Consider the following 20,868-nt stretch of genomic DNA (forward strand, 5'->3'; position numbering starts at 1 on the left):
TCTATACTGTGTCTCAGATCATTGTCCTTAAAGAAGGAAACAATGCAAAACTTGGAGCTGTGCACTCAGATTCTGCTTTTTCTGGTCCGTCACAACTACAGCTTTTTTGCATTGTTTCCTCTTATCACAGCTTGAAACTACTTTTTGGGGGGGCTGTAAGTGAACATAAACCTCTTCTTAAGTTCATAGCTTTTTTCAGATTTTCACATTCTTCTCAAATTCCTGTCATTTTTTCTGTAAATCTTCACAGCTCCATATCCCTGTGACTATACCCATCTAATAACCATGTGCAGCATACAAAAGCACGGCTTTGATTCACATTAAAGTGCTAAACTTGCCTAAACCCGTCCGAGTTCAGGCGAGGCTACGTTCGGCACGGGGCTGAGTGCTTAAATATAGGTGAAGGCAACTCTGGTCTGCTAATTTCAGCAGAATGTTTCAAACAAAGTGTTACTGTTTAATCTGGGCACATGACGGGTGAATGAATGTTTGAATGAAATGACATAATTGTTGGTTAGCCTGTATAATTTGGAGAGCGTTCGCACAAGTTTAACTCTCTCTGGAGGCAAAGGATCCTCGAGGCGGGAAGGGAAGTGCCTTCCCCAAAGGCAGAGGATGGCCAGATCCTGGATCCCTTAGCACATGCCAAGCTTTGGAACACCGTGCTGGACTGGCTTTTGGTTCCAGAGGATCATCCTTAGCCCCTCTCCTCACGTCGTGTATGATATTTAATGCGTCATCTTTGTTTTAAACAAACAATACACAAGCTGTTGCTGGCAATGGTGGGAAGCTGGTGGTCCATCTGGAAAGCAGGGAGATAGATGAGGGGAAAAAAAAGAGAATTAAAAGTGTTTGAGGGTGTATTTGCATGTGTAAAACCCTGGGATGGGAAGAGGGTGTTTAATAGATTTTTAAAAAGAAGTTTGAAGACAGGGAAGATGCTTTGTCTGTAAAGGAGTCCATCAATAATAGACATTATTTGTGTAATAAAATCAAAGGGTTTACTCAGAACAAAGCAAAGCTGCGAGTCCGTACCTTTAAAAAAGTTGTTTATTCATTATTTCTGCTGCATCAAGTCCACTCACTGTAAAATTAACCAATTTTTCCTTGACAAAAGTTCAGGACGGTATAAAATTAACCAATAATATGGCTTATTAATTAAACCGGTGGCAAACCAGCCATTTGAGTGTAATAGGCTCCATGGGACGGTTACAAGTTGGGTTTCTGGCTGAGTGCTTCTGTCATTCCCAGAGACAGAGCACCCCACCTCAGCTCACCACTGCCCAGCATGCAGCCAATCTACCACTGAAAACCTTGATTATAACCAGAAAAAAGTTCATTGAAACCAGAAGAAGTTACAAAATCATTAATCTTTCCTGCCATCTTGTATTCTCCCTCTCTCCAGAATCCAGCCAGATGTTTTGCAGTCGCTGCATGCACAGGGCGCTGTGATCCTTTTTGCACAGATCGGGGTTTTTCCGCCATCCTTAGGGATCTTAGCTCCGAAATGATGCATTTTGCCTTTCCTTTGGAGATTCTCCATCACTGCTAAGGGCTTCCTGGAGAACAGGAGGCACTCTTTCAGCATAAGCTTATTTGTAAATTAAACTCTTTTATGCGTGCAGCGGTTTTACTGCCATCCTTGGGGACCGGGGCTGAGCGTTTTGGGGAGCAATTCCCTGCAGGAATGCTGAGCATCGCCGCCGTTTCGGGCTTGCCAGGCCTGAGGATGATGTATGGAGCAGGTGGTTGCAATTTAGGGTTTGCTGCTGTTCCTGGGGAAATGGGTGGAAAAAAGGAGGGTTGGGAACAGAGTGAAAAGGCAGCGGGAACAAGGCTGGCATTATCCACACTGCTCCCAGCCTGAGCCTGCGCCCTGCATGGCTCAGAAAGCTGCATCTTCCCCCCCTTAAAAAGGACCTCAGTGAATGAACAGGCAAAAGACCTGAGCGAGGAGGTTTTAATAAAAAAAAAAGTAAAAACCGTAATTGGGGCTCACTGAGCAATCCGACATCACGGCAAATCCTGCTCCGAAATATATGTGCTCTGCTTTAATGACAGCACATTGAGTACTGCTGAGATAGTGGAAAATTTTACAGGGAGTTTTGCTTAAGGAATGGCTTTAACTCAAGTTACCTGTAGAGCCCAGTGTCATATGGAAACATTTAGGGAGCTGTGGAAAACTTTCTGAAATACAGTGGAATTTATCTAGCGCAGTATTTCGCATCGGGAGGAGGAATATGGATTACAATGGAGTCAGGAAGGAGCGGGCTACGGCGCTCTTGGAGATGGCCACTCGCAGCCCCGTGACCGCAGATGAAAAGTACATGTGTAACCAGGGGGAGCATTCCTCACCGGCCCCGTCTGGGATGCATTTATGCTATTTGCCATGCACGTAACCTCGTTATAGAAAACAGAGTCCAATAACCTTAAAAAGATGGACGGTAAAAGCAAAAAAAAAAAAAAGGTGCAAGGAAGCAGATCTGCTTCCAGATTTGCACGCCCGGGGCCTGCAGTGGGGTAGGAACGGTAGAACACGGATCCGGGGGGCCCCTGGTGCTGGCAGCCTGTGTTCACTGCGGGGATAGTGCTGATGGAGCTGCAGCGCCAAGGTGGAAGAACACAGGGCAGCCCTGGAACAGTGGGAGCACTGCATGCCCTGCAGCGCCGCACGGCCGCGGTGCACCCGGGAGGGCCGGTGTTTGGTGCCGTGGGGTGTCCCGGGAGCTGGGCAGGAGAGGGATGGGAGGAAGCAGAGATGTTTTCAAGTGCATTTCGTTATATATTTGCTCCCTAAATGCTTATGGCACTGGCGGCCAGAGCATCTGGGCACTTCACAATAATTAAAACTGACAAATCCATAAACAGTAAACAACAGGCTACCCACTCGGGCAGCCAAAAACCCACTACTGCATAAGCTCAATAGCTGCACCCATCTGCCAAATAAAATCCTCTCCACTGCCTCCCCTCGTCTGCACAGGCCAGGACAGAGCCAGGCCCTTCCCCACCATCACCCCCCGGCTGAGCACAGCCTGACCCCTCACCCTCCCTGGGGCATCTCCAGGGCTTCGTGCCGGCTTTGGGAGCAGCAAGAGTTTATTTCTAATCTTTTTTCCAGATTTTTTTTCCCTGCCACAAAGTGGCAAGAAGTAATGACACCCTTTTCCTTCTGACTTCTTGGCCCGCTAACCCTTTCGCAACACAATGGGAAGGCAACCGCTCGCACCCAGGGGAGGGGATTTAATGACTAGAAAATAAAGAGAGAGAATTTACTTGGAAAAACTGTGGAATTAAAAGTTCTGGACAAAACACGCATCACTGATGCATAACATTTTTGTTAATTGGGTCTTAACAGGTTTGTGACTCAGGCTGTAATTATTTGAGAAATGGGTCACACCAGGCAGTGCCACTGCGGGAACTTTCACCTAGTTGTAAAACTACGTCTTGACGCGTGTTCCCTCCGTCCCGGCAAAGATCCCGGCCCTCGGAGGAGCCACGGCATCGTGCCGAGCCCATGGCCTCCAGGAGGGGTGTCGGGGCGCTCAGATGCTCCCTGCAGACCCCTCCTGGTGCGGGAGAGCTGGGACAGCCCTGTCCTGCTCCCTGTGCCATGGAGAGGTGTCTTATCCTGTGCCAAATGCTCTGCCCCTTTCTCCCACTCTATTGTTTTTACTTTCTGATTTTTTCCCGTGTTTTCCTGACCCGGCAGAGGCACTAAATCTTCTTAATGCCTCTCTGCCCTCGTATCGCAGAACAGGCTGTGGGAAGTTGCTATTTCTTCTTCTTTTTTTTTTTTTTTTTTTGACTAAAGCGAGATTAATTAAAATATAAAAAATGCACCCAACTGTGGTAAATCATTTCTCTTTGCAGAGCGATTGCTCCCTGCTCCATCCACCTCTGCTTTCCTCGGCAGAAGTATCTCCATGCGAGCTGAAGTCTTCTAATGCTTGTAAAGCACCCGAGATATTATCTCTCTAATTAGCAGCTGGAAAAAAATAAATGAGAGATCAATTAATGCTATAATTATAAACAGTGCCTTTAGATGTGTTGTTTGTGGTGAACGAAGGCTTACGCTGACAAGAGCCTTGCTGTGATTCTCCCCCCAAAAAGTTGGAGCAGGAGCCCCCTCTCCAGCCCTGAGTTGTTCCTGGCTGCACAGCCCACCCCAGGGTGCCGGGGAGGAGTTTGGGGGGGCTCCCACATCCAAGGACAGCATTTTTCCTGGTCCCTGACTGGCTATGGGGAGGTGATGGGGTCCCACGGTGGGGCTGGGGTGGGGTTTGCAGCTCTCTCTTGGCCCTTCCCTGCTCCGGGGTAAGCTGTTTTTCATATATTGTAGCCTGGGAAAGCTGTGTTACTGTTAAAAGAGTAACCATATCCCTTTCTGAGCTGTTGCCAAGCAGATGTAGGGTTTTGGAAAGTTCCCAACAAACTTCCACAGCTGATACTTTACCGACTTGTTCCTTCTCCCATCCCTCTACTTGCACCTATTTAAATAACCAAAGGACATAATTTGGGGGAGGGAGCGTTGCTCTGCAGCTTCTACTTGTTAAATATAATTAATTGAGAGTGACCCGTTAGTCAATTACAGTGCATGGCTTCGAAAAGAAATGGGGAAATATAAAATAATGCTGTTTTACCAAGAAAAAGCGCCTTATTTTGTGCTGAAGGAGGACAGAATAATGGAGCAAATCGAGCCCTTTGTGCAATACGGGGCTGCTGCTGCCTTGCGACAGGGCAAATATCCCATTTACTTTCTTAATAGCAGTTTGTGGGGTGGCTGCAGAAGGAGGAGGAGAAGAAGTCGGGAGAAATCCAGGCTTTTGAAGGCTGGCAGTGGTGTGAAACTCGGTGTCGATGCAGATCCCACTTGCATATGCCGGAGGGGGCACAACGCAGGGCACTGGAAATGTGGAAAGCTCCCACAAATCATATCTCACAGGAAAGGTTTATGGGAGTTCAGAGTATAGCAGAGGGGATGGATGTCAGGTTTTCCTACACAATAGAGGGTCTTTTGTTTCCGCGCTGCCTCTTGGCAGCAGCCCCCATGCCACTGCTGGTAATTTCCTGTCCATCCTTCGCCGAGCGGCGGGGCTGGAGCAGGGGAGTAGTCCCACGTTTTTGTTTAGACTGTGTTTTTTTAATGCTGAGCCTTGTCCTAAGCAGGATATCCCTGTGTATGTTTGGAGTTCCTGAACTTCTCTGGAGAAAATTATCCTTAAAAAGCCCCTTCCACAGAACCGAGTTTCTAACTTGTCTCTTGAAAAAAACCCCGACAACAAAAAGCCCAGGTTTAATTGCTTTTGCTTGTGAGAGCTTGTACCTTGCGGCTTAATCTGCCCGCGTCTCAAACATCCGTCAGCATTTTCCTTCCACTCAGGGGCTCAGGAGAAAACCAAAAAGCAGAGGCGATTGGATTGGCAGTTTTACTTTTGGCAGCTGGGGGACAGTTCAGCAGGACCCAGACATCACCAGATGGGACAATGTCCCTCGGTCTCTGTGTGTACAGAGGGCTTGAGCTCATCCCTGTTTTCCAAAGCATGGATGTTTTGCAGTCAAAGGAGCTCAAGGGCCTGGCTGACAGTGTTTGGCTGCTGATTGGAGCTGTAGGTTTCTCAGAAAATCTCCAAAATTATGAACCAGCACCTAGGTTTTTTTTCCTGTCTGTCCCAAATGATTTTCTCGGACCTCCCTGACTGCATTTGTTGACACCACATAGTAAAACCAAAGTAAAAGTAAAAGCAAGGAGCCCAGTGGTTGGTGTGCACAGAGGAAGCAGGACGAGCTCCCAGCTGTGGGCTCCCTAGAGGAAAATATGGAAAAATATATCCAGTAAATCCAAAACGGAGGCGCCTCCATAATGAGTCTCAGTGACGGGACAGCCCTCTGGATGTGAAAAACACCCCTGCATTTTCTGCAAAGCTCCCATCCCTTTGACAGAAGAGCCCAGAGGAACCTCAGGGATGGAGTCTCTTTCTGGTGAGGACATGGCCCATTATTTAGGTGTAGAACCCCTCTAGATTAGCAGCTGGCACGGTGAGCATTCCAGGGCAGCCCGGCCGCCTCCGCTCCGCCGCGTGGCAATTACCCTGTGCCGGGAGAGCCCGGCTAACGAGGATTGGGAGCGGAGCCGCGGGGCCGGAGTTGGCCGGGTCGCTCCCGGGAAGCCCTGCGTGGGTTAAGCTGCACGTGCACGGTGCTGTACAGAGCTGTGTGGTGCTGTGAGTGCTGTATGAGGCCATCCAGTGCTGTATGGCACAGAGAGAGCTGTGCAGTGCTCTGTGCTGTGTTACTCCGAGGTGCTGTGCAGCGCTGCGCAGCACTGCTGTATGGTGCTGTGTGATGCTGTGTGGCACCATACACAGCTGTATGGCACTGTGCAGTGCTGTGTGGGACTATACAGTGCTGTGTGGGGCTATACAGTGCTGTGTGGGGCTGTATGGTGCTGTGCAGTGCTGTACACAGTGCACAGTGCTACATTACCTACAGCGCTACACGATGTCGTACTGATGCTACACGATGCTGTAGGATGTTGTGCAGTGCTACAGGACGTTGCACAGTGCTACACAAGGTGGTACAGTGCTGTAAATGTACAGTGCTACACTACCTACAGTGCTACACAATGTTGTAGGGCGCTATAGGATGTTGTACGGTGCTACACGATGTTGTACGGTGCTCTACGTGCTCAGGCATTCTTCTGGGTAACCTGATCTTACTTCTGTCTGCTTTCAACAGATAGGCGAGGTGAAGTTATGTTAAACATGTCGCAGTAAGTTTGGTTCGTGCCACTCTGGTCTGGTTTTCTTCCTTGATTAGCTTTAATCAAACCCTCCGTGTTACATGACCTTAATAAAGCTATTTTTCCTGACAAGTAAAGACCATCTTAACAAGCAAAGCTCATCTGGCCTGAAACTAAAGCCAAGTCAAGATGGTGTTTTAGGTCCTCATTAAAGTCCACAGCATGAAGCGAGAGGGAAAATGATGGAATGGTGCTCCACCAAACCATCTCTCCTTTACATTTAATTAGAGGAATTATACGCAACCCAGTAGATGCCTTGGGAAAGCAATCACCAGTGGGTTTGTAAAGAGCCCAGTAGTATAAAAGCAGGCAGCTCCTGCTTTGGCAAAGGGCAAATTAACACCAGGAGCTGGGTGGACTTTGGGATCAACCAGGAAAACAAAATAATCATATGGTGTTAATATGAAAAGAGCTCAGAAGCTGCCCGTCCCTGCTCTGGAGCTCACAGGGGCAGCACACAGCCACCCTGCAATGCTTGGCAGGGAGAGTTTCCAGGCGCCGACGTTTGTTCCCCCCTCAGCCCTTTCCTTCGGTTACTGCTGACTCACGCAGGTTGGGGAACGATCGGGGCCGGGCTGCGAGGCGAGGAGCCGAAGGAAAAGCCCCGGCGGGGAGCGATGCCACGGGGCTTGGCAGTGGGTGAGGAAATCAGCCACATGCAGACAAAATGCGGTCAAGCAGCCGCCCCACGCAGAGGATGTCCCTTACGCTCATTAGCATTGTGTTTGGAGCAGAGCTTATCAAAAAGCAGCCAACAGACAGAATCTGTGGTTTGTGCTTTCTGGCGTTCCCTTTTTTTTTTTTTTCCCTACTCTCTTGTTTTCCTCTTTTTTTATTTTTTTTTTTTTTTTATTTTTTTCCGGAGGGTTTCTAAAGGGATGTAATCCACTCTGTTTTTATTGCCGTTGCCTCTGGACGTGCTGCAGCTCCAGCCAGCAGTTATTCCAGCCTCTCCAGCCTCCCTGCGAAGGTCTGTGCTGCGGCTGCTACTAAACTGTAAACCACAGGGCTTCCTTAACCCTTTGCCTTCTGCAGCTGCCCAGAGCGTGAGGACAAAGGGCCCTTCCAAAACCTTAACCCCCTGGGGCTTTCTCTCAGCTCCCCCAAAATATATTTCTGCACATTGACGGCTGTTCCCTGCAAAGCTGAGGGGTTGTGGATCTGCTGGCCAAGAGGAGACCCTCAGTGCTGCCGTCCCACAGGCTCCCTTGTGCCGATCCCAGTGGGCTCCGTGGATGCCCCTAATCCATCAGCTTTGCCAAATGCAGCCAGAGTCCTCTCCTTGTTGCCAAGCGGCCGTGGGTACAGCCTCGCATGGGGAAGGGGTCCAAGGCTGCTTCCCCATCCCACTCGGCAGCTTCAGTGGGATTAGGGAATGTCTCTGCATTCCCCGGTGCCAACATCACCATGACTTGTGAACCTGCCATCTCTCTGCACCTACTACAGACATCATGCCCAGCACCATCCATTTTCCTCATCTCCACTGTTTCATCCTTAAACTCCACTTTTCCCGCTTGGGAACAGAAACATCTCGCTGCAATATGGTCAGAGCTACTTTGCACAGTCGCATTTGCATGTCCTGACTGTGCATATCCCTTTCTTCCCTCCATATCTCCCCATCTCCCAGGAATGTTTGTCCTGCTGCACTCTGTGAGCCCATGGATGACTGCTGTCCTTTCCTGCCCCATTCCCACTGAAAATCACAGATTCATAGAATCACAGAATCACAGAATGCTTTCAGTTGGAAGGGAACTCAAAGTCCATCTAGTCCCACCCTCTGCCATGGGCAGGGACAGCTTCCACTAGCCCAGGTTGCTCCAAGCCCTATCCAGCCTGGCCTTAGACACTTCCAGGGATGGAGCAGCCACAGTTTCTCTAGGCAACCTGTGCCAGGGCCTGACCACCCTCAGAGGAAAGAATTTTTTCCTAATAATCTAATCCAAAGCTGCCTTCTTTCAGTTAAAGCCATTTCCCCTTGTCCTGTCACTCCATGCCCTGTAAACAGCCCTTCTTTGCTCAATCAATTCTTTGCTCTCTTGTCCATGAGGATATTTGGAAATAATCTCCTAAAAAGGCAATCTCAAAAAGGTCCTGTTGTTACCCATATTTGTACACAGGCTCGTGAGCGACAGGATTCCTCGGGCTTGTCTACACAGGGACAATTGAAATGGATGTGAAATAACTTTTAAAGTGGATTATCTAAACTGCATTACATCCTCGTGTAGACACTGTCATTTAGAAATGAAACAGCCTTAATTTGGTTTAGCTGAATTTTGCTTTAGCAATTTAATAAAGACACTTTAAAGTCTGAGTGAGGAGTTTACACAGGGATTTAATGCAGTTTAATTAATCCACTTTAAATTCACAGTTATAATTAATTAGAATGAACTTTCCTTAAGTCTTCTCCTGTTGAGATAGTGGCATGGCATCCCAGCCACCTGGCCTGATGACCTGGCGATCTAGGACTCAGAAGAGCTGCTGCAATGATGCATGACTGGTCCAGCCCCCAGAGCTGGGTACATAAAGAAAGTAATTTAAAAGTCCTGCTAGTCTGGCCATGGCCGGGAAGTCCTTCCCTGCAGTAAATTACCTCTGGAGAACCCAAGTTCCTGCTGTAATGAGCCACCATCCTCCCAAGTGCTGTAGGTCCTTGTGTTGCCCACGAAACCATAAGCAGAAGCATCTGTCTGATGTGAAAGGGGTTTGGGAAGATGTGGCCCGAAACAGGGAAGGGCACAAGAGCCTCCTTCAGCTCTGAGAGCGCCGCACATGCTGACCACGGACAGGGTTCCAATTTCTCACTCAGCATATGCTGTGGTTTTGCAATATTGGCAAACCCATAAAAACATTTTCTGTGTAGGAGAGCAGCACCTGGGCTGGGGATGGTCGGGGCTGCAAAGCTCCTCTTGTCCCTGGTTAGTTATGATCAGTAGAAGTGCCCACTGGGCTCACTGTGCAGGTGACCTCTCCTCGAGATGCTGGCTTTGCCCTGGGTCCTTATTGTCAGCCTTCATCTCCCCAAGCCCACTGGCAAGGGTGCAGTTTGTACAGGGCTTTTTATGATGCAGTTTGCATAGATGTTTCTTTCTGTGGACTGGATGATCTCCTTGCTCAGCTCTCCAAGACCTCTTCAGTCCCCTGCCAGCTCTGCAGCTCCCTTGGGGTTTGCTTTGCATGGGACCCCTTGATGTGCTGGCCTTGGCATCCACCCCATGTCCTCCTGCCCAAGCCCCACAGCCCTCTCCATCCTTGGAAAATCCTCCAGCAGCATAAGGTCTACATGTGGCTGTGGGATTTTTTGGTGATGATCTCCTATGCGCAGCTTTCCGGGAGCTTTTAGGGATAGGGATTGGGAAAGGTGAAGGAGCGAAGAAGGGGCAGATGAGTGGGGCTGAAGTGTCTGGTAAACAAAGAAGCTTACAGACACCAAGCAAGGGGTTTGGCACTTTCGAAATACTTTTACAACGTTGGGCACTTTTTAAATCCATTTCAAACTTTGCAGCCAGGGTGCTGGCAGTGCTGGCGGCGGCGGGGATCGCTGCCTGTGCTCGCTCTCCAGCACATGGCCCGGAGCATCCTCACTCCCGCTCTCTGCCCGGCACACCAGAGCTGGGCACAGCTCAGCCTTGGTTTGTAAACACCAAACTGCTTTTTAGGATTGCTAGGCTGGTGCCAAAACCCAACACAGCTTTGCTCGTAGCCTCCATGGAACTCCCTTGCTGCCACAGTCCAAGGTGACATCATTATTCGAGAAGGGATCTGCCACCAACTGCAAGCTCAGAAGTGCCAATTTTGATTAAAAACTTCTCTTTTGCAGTGCGTGGGGTTTATCTGTGGCTAAAAGGAGGTGGGGAAGAACATTCCTTGGCTCTGGCACTTGGATGTCTCTAGGCAAAACAGTGTAGGGGAAGTTTTCTGTTGTTAAATGCTTGGTAATCATGTGTGTATTCTTAATATAGGGTTAGTCCATTTTCTATGTCATATGAGGGGACAAGGGAGGCAAAACCAAATTTTTGGCAAGCGTCAGGGTAGAGACAGTCTTCCTAACAGCCATAAAAAGATTGTCTTTGATAGGGATTTTGTTATTTCACTCTGGAAGTCATTACAAGGGAAGATCTCGTATCACTGTAGTTAGCCACCAGATTAGCTATTCATATATTTTATTGGTAAAAAATATGGCAGGGGATTATTGTATGAGAACTATGTGGAAAAGAAAAGAGATAAAAGCAGTTTAACTGTCAGTACATTACGGCTGTGGTTAGCTCTGCATAGTGTTACTGGATGGAAGGAGACCAGGTCTCCAAGGACTGTGGTTTTTCTCTTTGGATAGATGTGGACCACGTTAGGTCTTGGTGAGAGGGATGAGTCCAGGTAGTGGAAAGAGGAGAGGCTGAAAATGAAAGAGAGTTTGGTGTGGCCAAAGAGATGGAGACATTGAGGGAAGTCAGAATTTTCCCCTTGCTTGTGCAGAGGATGAGTTCTCATCCAGCTGCAAAAGGGCTCTTGACCACATGGATGTGGAAGGTGGTGGCAATCACTGCATTTCTTCTGGCTTCTTTACACATGCTTCCTGAGGTTTTTCACCTCCATTTTTCCCATTTCTCCATGGTTTTGGCTGCAGACATTCAGAAGTCTTGGACAAATGGCTGTGGTAAACATACAAATTGGCTGCACAGCGAGCGTGCAGGGAGCAGGCACGGAGCTGCCGCAGCAGCATGCTCCGTGTCCATCTGCACAGCACATGTGCACCAGGGCTGAGGCACCGCATGGCTCCTGGGGTGGGACACGGAGCCTGGCCACTCAGCTGCTCCTTTGGAGCAGGTTGAAATGTGGGTGTCATGAGAAGATCTGTTTTGGAGCGATCATGGATTAGTGGTGGGAAAGGCTTGAGGCTCCTCTGCGTGGCTGCTGGGAGCCTTGGCAAAGGTGGACCATCGTGATGAGGTAAGTGGGCTGCAGAAGTGCCCAGGATGGAGGTCCTGCTTTGTGTCTATCTCAGTTGGAGTGCAGGAAAATGGATAATGAGGTTCAGGTGAGCACTTGGTTTGGGAATTTAGGAGGCATGGTTGGGTCCGTGCTCTTCACAGGGTGCTCACGCCAGTGCTTTATAGAAAATACAGAGATGCTGTATTGCTAAGATGCCTTCATCACTGTCTTCATCACCATTCTCACCACTGGTGCAGGATTAAATTCTTAATTTATGGCTTCCCTCCCATGAAATCAAACTGTACAGCACCTAAAGCTCATACTGTGCCTTGTTGAGAGTCTGACCTGACCGTGTTGCCATCCATCCATGCTCCTCCTAAGGGTAACTGCGAAGTCCCACTGTATTCCATGGGCTGTGCTGTTTATAGTTTGCAGGTTTGGACACTTCAGTGTCTTGATCGGTCCTGCTTTGCATGCCAAAGTGTTTTCATTAGCACAGCATTCATGCATATGAGATTGTCGCTAACCGATATAATTAACCAGGATGTCAAAGGCTATTTGTTTATTGCATATGCAATGGCTTTTCTGGAGTAAGAAGCCCTTTCTGCTGACACCAAGCGAATGGGAACATGCTAAACTGGAGGAATAGCACTGAGCTGGAGGTGGAAGTTAGGAACAATGGTTGTACTTAAAAGAAGCAAAAATAATAATGCAGATTTGAATGGGTTTGAGTAGAGATGATCAGTGTGTGGAGAAAGGAAGACAAGGATGAGGAAAAAAGAGTTTGTCAGATAATTCTCCCCCTCCAATTGCTGTTATTATGTGAGAATATAATGTTATTCAGAAACACAGGTGTCGACTCTCTCAGGTGGATTGACTGAGAACTCTTTGGGCCTCCTATATATCATGTCTGTTTGACATCATTTTGGACATCTGCACAGTTTTTAAGAGATCTTGTCAGGAAATCTTTCGTTTTAGTTGTTTATAAATAAATATTGCTTGGGGGGTCCTCACAGCAGGACTCAGCAGTTCCTACGCTGTGAAACATGAATTGTAGCATTCACGTGTTAGGTATTAAAATGTGTAGTTTGTAACAAAAGGTGGGGAGTCACATTCATGAAGGTCAGAGGAAGGATTGGGGGTTGATGGTGGCTTGTATCCCAACAAATCTGTGGGCTGGTGCTGCAGAGAGACCCAAACATCTGCCATAGACAGCTCAGTGAATGTCAGAACCTCCTGTCCCCTTGTGTTGGAGGTATCCCAAAATCCTCATTTAGGCTTCCTGCTCTACACCTTCCAAATCATTTGCTTCTGCCCCCCTGGTTTCAGCTCCCACAACGCTCAGTCCATTGCTCCCATCCTGCTCTGCTTCCCTCTGCTCAGTCCTATGGCTCAGCCCCTTTCCATAGCTGCTTCTGCTGAAGCAATTAAACCGTCAGCATTATTTAACACCATCAAAAATTATTTTCTTGCTTCCTCCTCTTCCCATCACCACTTCTTCTCCTTCCTCCAGTCGCTGGAATCACTGCCAATGGATGACCAAAGCCAGGCCTGCATCTTTGACTTCTTGTTCTGCAAACATGCAAACAATCTGTACCTCCCCATCTCTCGCCTTGCCCATCCCTCAACACATGATTGCTCTTTTTCACTAGTCCTGGCTGCTGCAAGGCTCTAAATTCCATGGCCTGGATTTTCCCAGTCTCTTCCATCTATGCTGCTTCACATTGATGCTGGATTTCATCCCTGGCCTTTGACCTCAGAGCATCTCCCAGCCACGTTCTCTCTTAGCACTCACATGTCTATTCACCAATGTCCTTTGCCCTGCCACCTCTCCCTTCTCCCTCCTCCAGCCTTCCTTGTTGCTTGGTTCAGATTCCCTCTGTGTCTTCCTCACTCATCACCTTCCCTGACGTCTCTGGTCCTTTCCATCCGAGGTGCATCCTCAGGACCCTCATCTCCCGTGTGTCTTTGGGTGGCAGGGGCTGTCCGTGACACTGCACCTCGTGAAGAAAAATCCCATTTGCTGTGTATCTGTGCATTCCTCTCCCTGTTAACTTTCTACCTGCTCCCTCTTAGCACTTTGCTGTTGTCTTTGGCTTATCTGGCACTGTAATCTCTGCAGGGCACAGTGGTCTGTGTGTTCCTATAATTCATACCGTGCCTGCTGCAATGCAGCCTTTGCGCTGTCGGGTACATGGGAACATTTCTAATGCAAACAACTAATAGCTAGGAAGGGAGTTAAAAAATTAGAAAGTACTCCAAGCCCATGTCACATCTTCTCTTGCAAGGAATGGGGAAAAAAATTGTTTATTCTGGCCCCAAATTTTAATCACCCAAGGGCTGTTAAGATAAAAATAGTCAGTTCTGCCTTCTGTTTATGGTATACTTGGTTGAGTGCAAGCCAATTTTGAAGCTGAACATACTGTCTGCTATTTTTGCTTGATTTTAGATTCCACATTTTAAATAGTTTCTTTAACAAGAAGCATATTTTCACTGATACAAACTTAGCTTGAGGAGAAGCATCCTGAAGTTCCAGCCATATTGAAGATCAGTGAAATGTAGTAAACTCTGGTTTTAAGGGTTTTGTTTTCTCCAAGAGCTGAAATGAAGAGTGTGTTCTGGCAACAAGTGCTGGCACGTTGTTCATTAAGAGCTCTCTTCCGAGCCTTGGTTCCCACACACATGTGCCCTCATTCTTCAGCAGAGCTTCCAGGCAATGGCATTGGCAGTGCTCTAGTCTGATCTTCAGCCATACAATTTGTCTTAATTGTCTACTAGCATCTAGGCAAGACTTAGCTCACGGGTGGCCACAGCAAGGGGCCACATGCAAACCGATGAGCTTCTTAATGTGGCCTGCCCGGCAATCGGATGATTTAATTATCTGTGCCCGTCGTAGGCTGCCTGGCTGCTCCCCATCCTGCCTGCCCTCAGGCACGGCGTGCTTAACCACATGCAGCCATGGGGGCAGCTGCATTTGATCTTCCTCGCCAACGCCAGGGTCCAGCCCTGACAACAGCCTCTCTGTTCGGCGCTTTCTTTCCCCTTCTTTCTTTTTCCGCTTCGTTTGGCACCGTGCCCCCGGCATCATTTGTGTGTACGGGAGGATGGGAGAGTTGGATGGCAAAAACTTAGAACATGGAGTTGGGTGTTGACAATCCCAATGATTAATTGATCCTCCGAGGATCCAAGATGATTTGCTGAAGCATCAATAATAGAAATCCTGTCATTATACACTATTTACTTGGTCTTTCTGCGGGAAGACATCCTGTCTCACTATGTGTCTGCATCGTGTGTCTCGCACGGGGCCAGCCTGCAGTTCCCAGGGCATGAAGGACTGGGCTGTCACCCACAAACTTTCTGCCATCACACAGTGCTGTCACATGCTGTAGAAAAATAGAGCTTGTCCAGTACACTGATTATTTTCAAAATCGCCTCAGCAAAGCCCTTTGCTCCCGATACTTCTGGAAAAAAGCGCTATCCCCTTTAACTAGCAGGCAACACCAGGGTTGGGCTGGGGCTGGGTGGGTGTGGGAGGCAGAGGGGCCACGGTCCACTGCCTGGGTCATTCCCCTGCTGGAGAGCTGTTTGGACACTTGTGACATTTGCCTGGAGTGTTTCCTGCTCCTTCTGCATGTCAAGTAAGGGCAGGAGACAGTGTGAGAGAAGCAGTAGGATCAGGATGACCTCGTGCCCGGGGCAGAGATCAGGGATGTCCCCGAAGATGACCTTTTGCCATCCTGATCTCTTCTTATCTGCCCAGGTTGAAATGCAGCTACTTGGCTGACTTGCTGCTACCTGGGGAGGCAGCTCTGCTACCTGTGAGCAGGGAACGGAAAGTAGGTGACACCCAGGCTGGAAGTGCTGATCTTCTCTGCGTCAGGGGCTCTCCCCACCTCACCCTGGGTGTGCTCTTCCTCCCTAGAACCCTTTCTGATGATGGTGGTTGTCTTGCCTTGCTGCAGGGAGGTGTCAGCTCCAGTGCTTGTAGTGTTTGTAAGCTCCTCCCTGCATGTACCAATGGCAGTGTCAATATTGATAAGGCTCTTCATGGGAGCATCTCAAAGGCTTTGGGAGCCATGAATAATCCTTCCAGCTTCTCGTCTCTACCACGGTTGGGGTCTCACTGCCCTTCTGGTTCCTGGATGCTCCAAATGTGGAGCATTCCAGTATCATGGAACCTTTAGAAATGTTGGGGAAAGGAGAGGTGGCCAAGAGCACCATGCAGAGCCCCCCCAGGGCCAAGTACACTTCATAGAATGGTTTGGGTTGGGAGGGGCCATAAAACTCATCTTACTCCATCCCCTGCCATGGGTAGGAACACATCCCACTAGACCCCAAACCCCATCCATCCTGGCCTTTAACACTTCCAGGGATGCAGCATCCACAATTTCCCTGAGCAACCTGTTCCAGTGCCTCATCACCCTCATAGTTAAGAATTTCTTCCTAACATCTAATCTAAATTTTTTCTCTTTTAGTTTAAAACTATTTCTCCTTTTCCTATCACTATCTGTGTGTGTGGAAAGAAAACCAAACCCAAACACTTCTACAGCTCTATGCCAGGGCAGAATTTTATCCAGGGATTTTGTGGTATTTTTCATCTGTACTAGGTGTAGGGGAGTCAAACATTTTCAGGTGGTGTCAGTCTCTAATGCTGAGCCAGGAAAGGCTGTCCTTTGGGTAGTTAATGCATCTCAGACCTGCTGCTAGAATATAAACTTTTAAACATTATTAATGCTTTAGCAGACACCTCAGGAATCATTCATACTCCTCTCTTCATTTTGCTTTCATGCAGGACGGTGCCTGGGGTGAAAGTATTTCACAGAGTTGGGAAAAGGGCATCAAAAGTGCTTGTGTCTGCCAGGCACTGAGAATATTTTATTCTTTCATTGGTGTGGCTCGAATTCAGCTCCTGGATCCTGCTCACTGGGTTGTTTTGATGTGTTTCACTTTCTGAAAATAGTGATAGTTTTGGAACAGGCTGCCCAGGGAAGTGATGGAATCACCATCCCTGGAAGTGTTCACAAACCATGTAGATGTGGTGCCTGGGGACATGGGTTAGTGGTGGGCTTGGCAGAGCTGGGGGAACAGTTGGACTCGATGATCTTAGAGGGCTTTTCCAACCTTAATGATTACATGATTCTGAAAATAGTGTTGAGTCATGGCCAGATTAAGGATGCTCATCCCCTGCAGCTCTGACGTGCCTCTGGAAGCCTCTGTGCACAGACCCTCTGCATGCCAGCCCAGCCCATGCCCAGGGACAAGGTGGCTGCATGTCCCCAGGGCATTCTGGCCACCGTGCCGTGGTGTGCCCCACATCCCGTGCGGATCCCAGCTGTGGTCTCTGCAGCCACCTCCACCACAGCTCCCAAATTATCCCGCTGCATGGCGTGCGAGGCACGAGCAAACCTGCGACAGAGAGATGGGATGGCAGGATGGGACAGCTGATTTTAATTATTTTATATATAAATAACTTGCAGATAGTTTGCAAGTTTGGCAATAGCTGCCGGCGTAGCAATGTGACCTTGTTACTCTTACCCCATTCCTCCGGGTGTTTGTCTCACTCACTTGTTTTTCCGTGTCTTAAATTAGATTGCAAGTGCTCGGGGAAGGGGAAAGGGCCAGGACCACCCCTGCCCCGCACGGCCCCACGGTCCCACGGCAGCAACAATAACAAATAGGGATAAGACATCGATTTGGGATCTGCTGAGTCCCTGGGGGTATGAAAGCCCCAAGTGGTGTGTTTTTCCCTAGGATGGTGCGGTTGGTCCCCACCCTCCAGCTCCATGTGAGGCTCTTTGCTGGCGGCCGGACACAAAGAGGGGGCTGCCGCATCATTCCAGAGGGATGTAGGGATGAGGAGGGGGACGGGTGTCCTGGATTTTAGCACTTTGGGGAGTTTATTAGTGTTGACAGTGTGTGAACTTGACATCCTTTGTAATAATGCGGTTTTAAAATCTGCATTATTCATGCGCGCTGTTTGAATACAGGCCCACTGTGTAAGTTCGGCAGGAAAATTAATTAAATAAATGTCAGCATCCTTGAAGAGCACGTGAGATTTCACATTGCAGGATAACAGCTCCGGCTGCTTTAACCACCAAAGGGAGTAAAGGGTCGGAAGAGGAAGGTCTGCACTTAGGTGGATAGACTTTCCCTCACCGATTCCTGAGGAAAGCTGAAAAGATTAGAAAGAAATTAGTCCAGCCATACAGACCACTAATACTTCATATTTTTATTAATAATTGTTATTTGTTCTACTATTTATTTATTTATATACACTGGATAGTTCTGAATTATTTTATCCTGGGAAACACCCATTTACTCTTAGGTTAAGGTTTAAAATTAAAACATAGAGCAGGTGGCTGAGGATGCACTGGCTGGATAAACCAGACAATTGCACCAGTGGGTGGAAATGGAATTATATCCATGAATATTATTTTCAAGAGTAACGGACAGTTAAAAAAGTTGGGTCTCTGCTGAAGCACCCAGCGAAAGGTGATGGGACAAATACTGCCAGGATAGATGCACAGGAAATCAAGGTTTTAAGTGAAGCTTGTAGGTATTTCTGAGGAGGAGGATTTACCTTCTTTCCAGGCTGGGAGTGACAGCAGGACTGACCATGGATGCTTTTTTGAACACAGTGCTCCTGCAGACCAGGAAGAGGTAAAAGAGTAGGTATTGCAAGGGAAAATGCTTTGTAGTTAAAAAGTATGAAAAGAAAGAAAATTCTGCTTGTTAGGTCAAATCAACACTTTGGTGTGGTTGCTGTATTTGTTCTCAAAAGGAAGGGAACAGCTTCCTTCTTGCTGAAGGAAGGTGTAGGTATCCATCCCTATGGAGATCACTGAGCTCATACACCAAGCACTTGACTTTCTTGGGGCTTGGTGTTTACCCTGAAAATTCTTTAATGCCTATGTGCAGGACCTTCCCAGTAAAGTGTGTTTAGTAGAATCCTAGAATCCCAGAATGGTTTGGGTAGGAGGGACCTTAAAGCCCATCCAGTCCCACCCCTGCCATGGGCAGGGACACCTTCCACTATCCCGGGTTGCTCCAAGCCCCGTCCAACCTGGCCTTGGACACTGCCAGGGTTGGGGAGGCCACAGCTTCTCTGGACACCCTGTGCCAGGGCCTCCCCACCCTCACAGGGAAGAAATTTCTGTTAAATGGGAGAAGCCTTTCTTCCAAAGTGAGCAGGGCAGGGCACTAAAGGGCTCGTCTGCATTGACATGGGGATCAGGAGCTGCTCTTGAGGTGGGTGCAGCAAGTGGCTGGGATGGTCTGTGGTACGCTGCACCTGTGAAATAAATTGGAAAAAAAGGAATTGGGAGTGCCACAGTGATTGTGCACAGGTCTACTCCCAAAGTCAAGTGTACATAATGTCCTTGCAGCACTCCAGTGATTTTGAATTGCTTGACATTGTGGGAGCGCTCCAATCTCGGTCTCTTTGAACCTCAAGAGCCTCGGTGTTATCTGAAGCACAGAATCATTTTATAACCCAGGCAAACAACATCCTCACCTCCCGGGTTTGAATGCGAGGATGTGTGGTTACACACACCCGTGCTCACAGTTAATGCACAGGGAGGGGGGAGAGGGAGGAATCCGTGCCAGCAGGAAAGCCCAGAATGCGCTTTCCCACTAATGCTGAGAAGCAACAAAATCAGATTGCAGCCCATGAATGTCCCGTCACTGAGAAAGGGGAGTTTAGAAATAGCCCCATAGATAAAGGAGGGCATTTATCCCCACGATTGTTTGGCAGAAAAAGCAATTTCCATAGTCTGCTGATGGTCAGTCGGGAACGTGCTGCAAGGGGCCCGCAGTTGTCTCGGATGGAGCTGACGGTTTTACTGGCCGAGTTTTGTTTCAACTTAATGAAGTAAGTACTTTGCCTGCGTCCAGGCGCTGACGGGGAAGGTTTGTAAACTCCTCGCCTTTGTTGGGGTGACTGAAGTATTTTTTTCTTCTTTTTAACCAGCCATTTTTGTTTCTTCTCAAATTCGTTGCCATAGACAAAGGGTGCGTTTACTGTTTAAAAAAAATTAAAAAATAAAAAAGAAGAAAAAATCCAGAAAGGCTTTAAACCTGGTTTGCATCTTGAGTCCTGAAAAGCCCATTTTTTATGCAGGGGAAGAAGAGAGCCTTAGAAAAGGCAGGAGGCAGGGCCGGAGGCGAGGGGGTGGGGAGCCTGAGATTTATGGTCCTTTGAAGGCAGCTTTTCTGCCCAGCATCCTGCCCGGGTGCCGTGGGCTGCAGTGGTGGGACCATGCTGGAACCTGCACCTTGCCAGGAGCCAGACCCAGCAGGAACCCAATGGGGACACAGGTCCTGCCACATCCCCAGGACCTCCCAGGGCCACTGATCCTACACCCCCCTCAGCCAGTGCGGATGTTTAGTTTGAGATCATCACACAGCCTGAGGTTTTTGAGGTTGTTTTGCTTTATTTAACTCGCTGGGGGAGTGACTTTTTGATACCAGCCTGCGCTGGAGCACAGCAGCCTGCCCATGCTCCAGGACAGGGGCGCATGGGCAGCCCAAATCCTGCCCAGCAATACAATAATAATTGAAGATATTTAAAAATGTATGTATCTTCCATCTTTCCCATATGGGCTCCTTAGGCAACATGACCTCATGTGGCCATTATCTGACCTCTCTTACACTTGGATTACTCAGTACAAAGCAAATTTATGGTTGTTTATTCTCTCCTCCTATCAGCTATTAGTGCCTAATCATATGGTCTATCGATCAAGTGATTAATCGCCTGCCTAAAGAGGCAGCAGGTCCCGGGGAATGCTGCACTGCACCAGCCTGAACTTCAACCTCTTATACAAACCGGCGGAGTAAAGGCATTAGTCACTGCCTGCAGCCCGGGGCTGGAATGCCGCGGGAACGCCAGGAGGTAAAGCCCCCAGCTTTCTTCAGCGGCCGACTTTGTATTTCCCTTTCTTAATGGATAAAACTCCACCTAACTGAGCGGGCATACAGTTGTAAATGGGATGATTTCCAATGCATCCTATAAATAATGATCAAAGAGGAAAATATGTGGGCCTTATTACAACAGTGCCCGCTAGTGCTGCTATAATTAAGGGTCTGTCAGCATTTCTATTATAAACCCTTATTTTCAAGGGTTTATAACTCGGCCATAAAATTTT

The 20,868-nt window shown here is 48.3% G+C and overlaps 1 protein-coding gene across 11 annotated transcripts in view; it reads left to right on the forward strand.

Moving 5' to 3' along the window:
• Positions 1 to 20,868, forward strand: part of NFIA (nuclear factor I A) — a 250,083-nt gene that overhangs the window by 29,988 nt on the left and 199,227 nt on the right. Inside the window, exon 3 of one of the 11 annotated variants that reach the window (XM_069023559.1) lies at positions 3,871 to 4,011. The exons of the other annotated variants lie outside the window; for them this stretch is intronic. Within the exon in view, the coding sequence (XP_068879660.1) occupies positions 3,871 to 3,944 (74 nt within the window). The 3' untranslated portion in view covers positions 3,945 to 4,011. Of the gene's footprint in view, positions 1 to 3,870; positions 4,012 to 20,868 lie in introns of those variants that run through there. 11 annotated transcript variants of the gene reach the window in all.

This window comes from Aphelocoma coerulescens, chromosome 8 (genome assembly GCF_041296385.1).
Source record: "Aphelocoma coerulescens isolate FSJ_1873_10779 chromosome 8, UR_Acoe_1.0, whole genome shotgun sequence".
NCBI classification, from domain to species: Eukaryota; Metazoa; Chordata; class Aves; order Passeriformes; family Corvidae; genus Aphelocoma; species Aphelocoma coerulescens.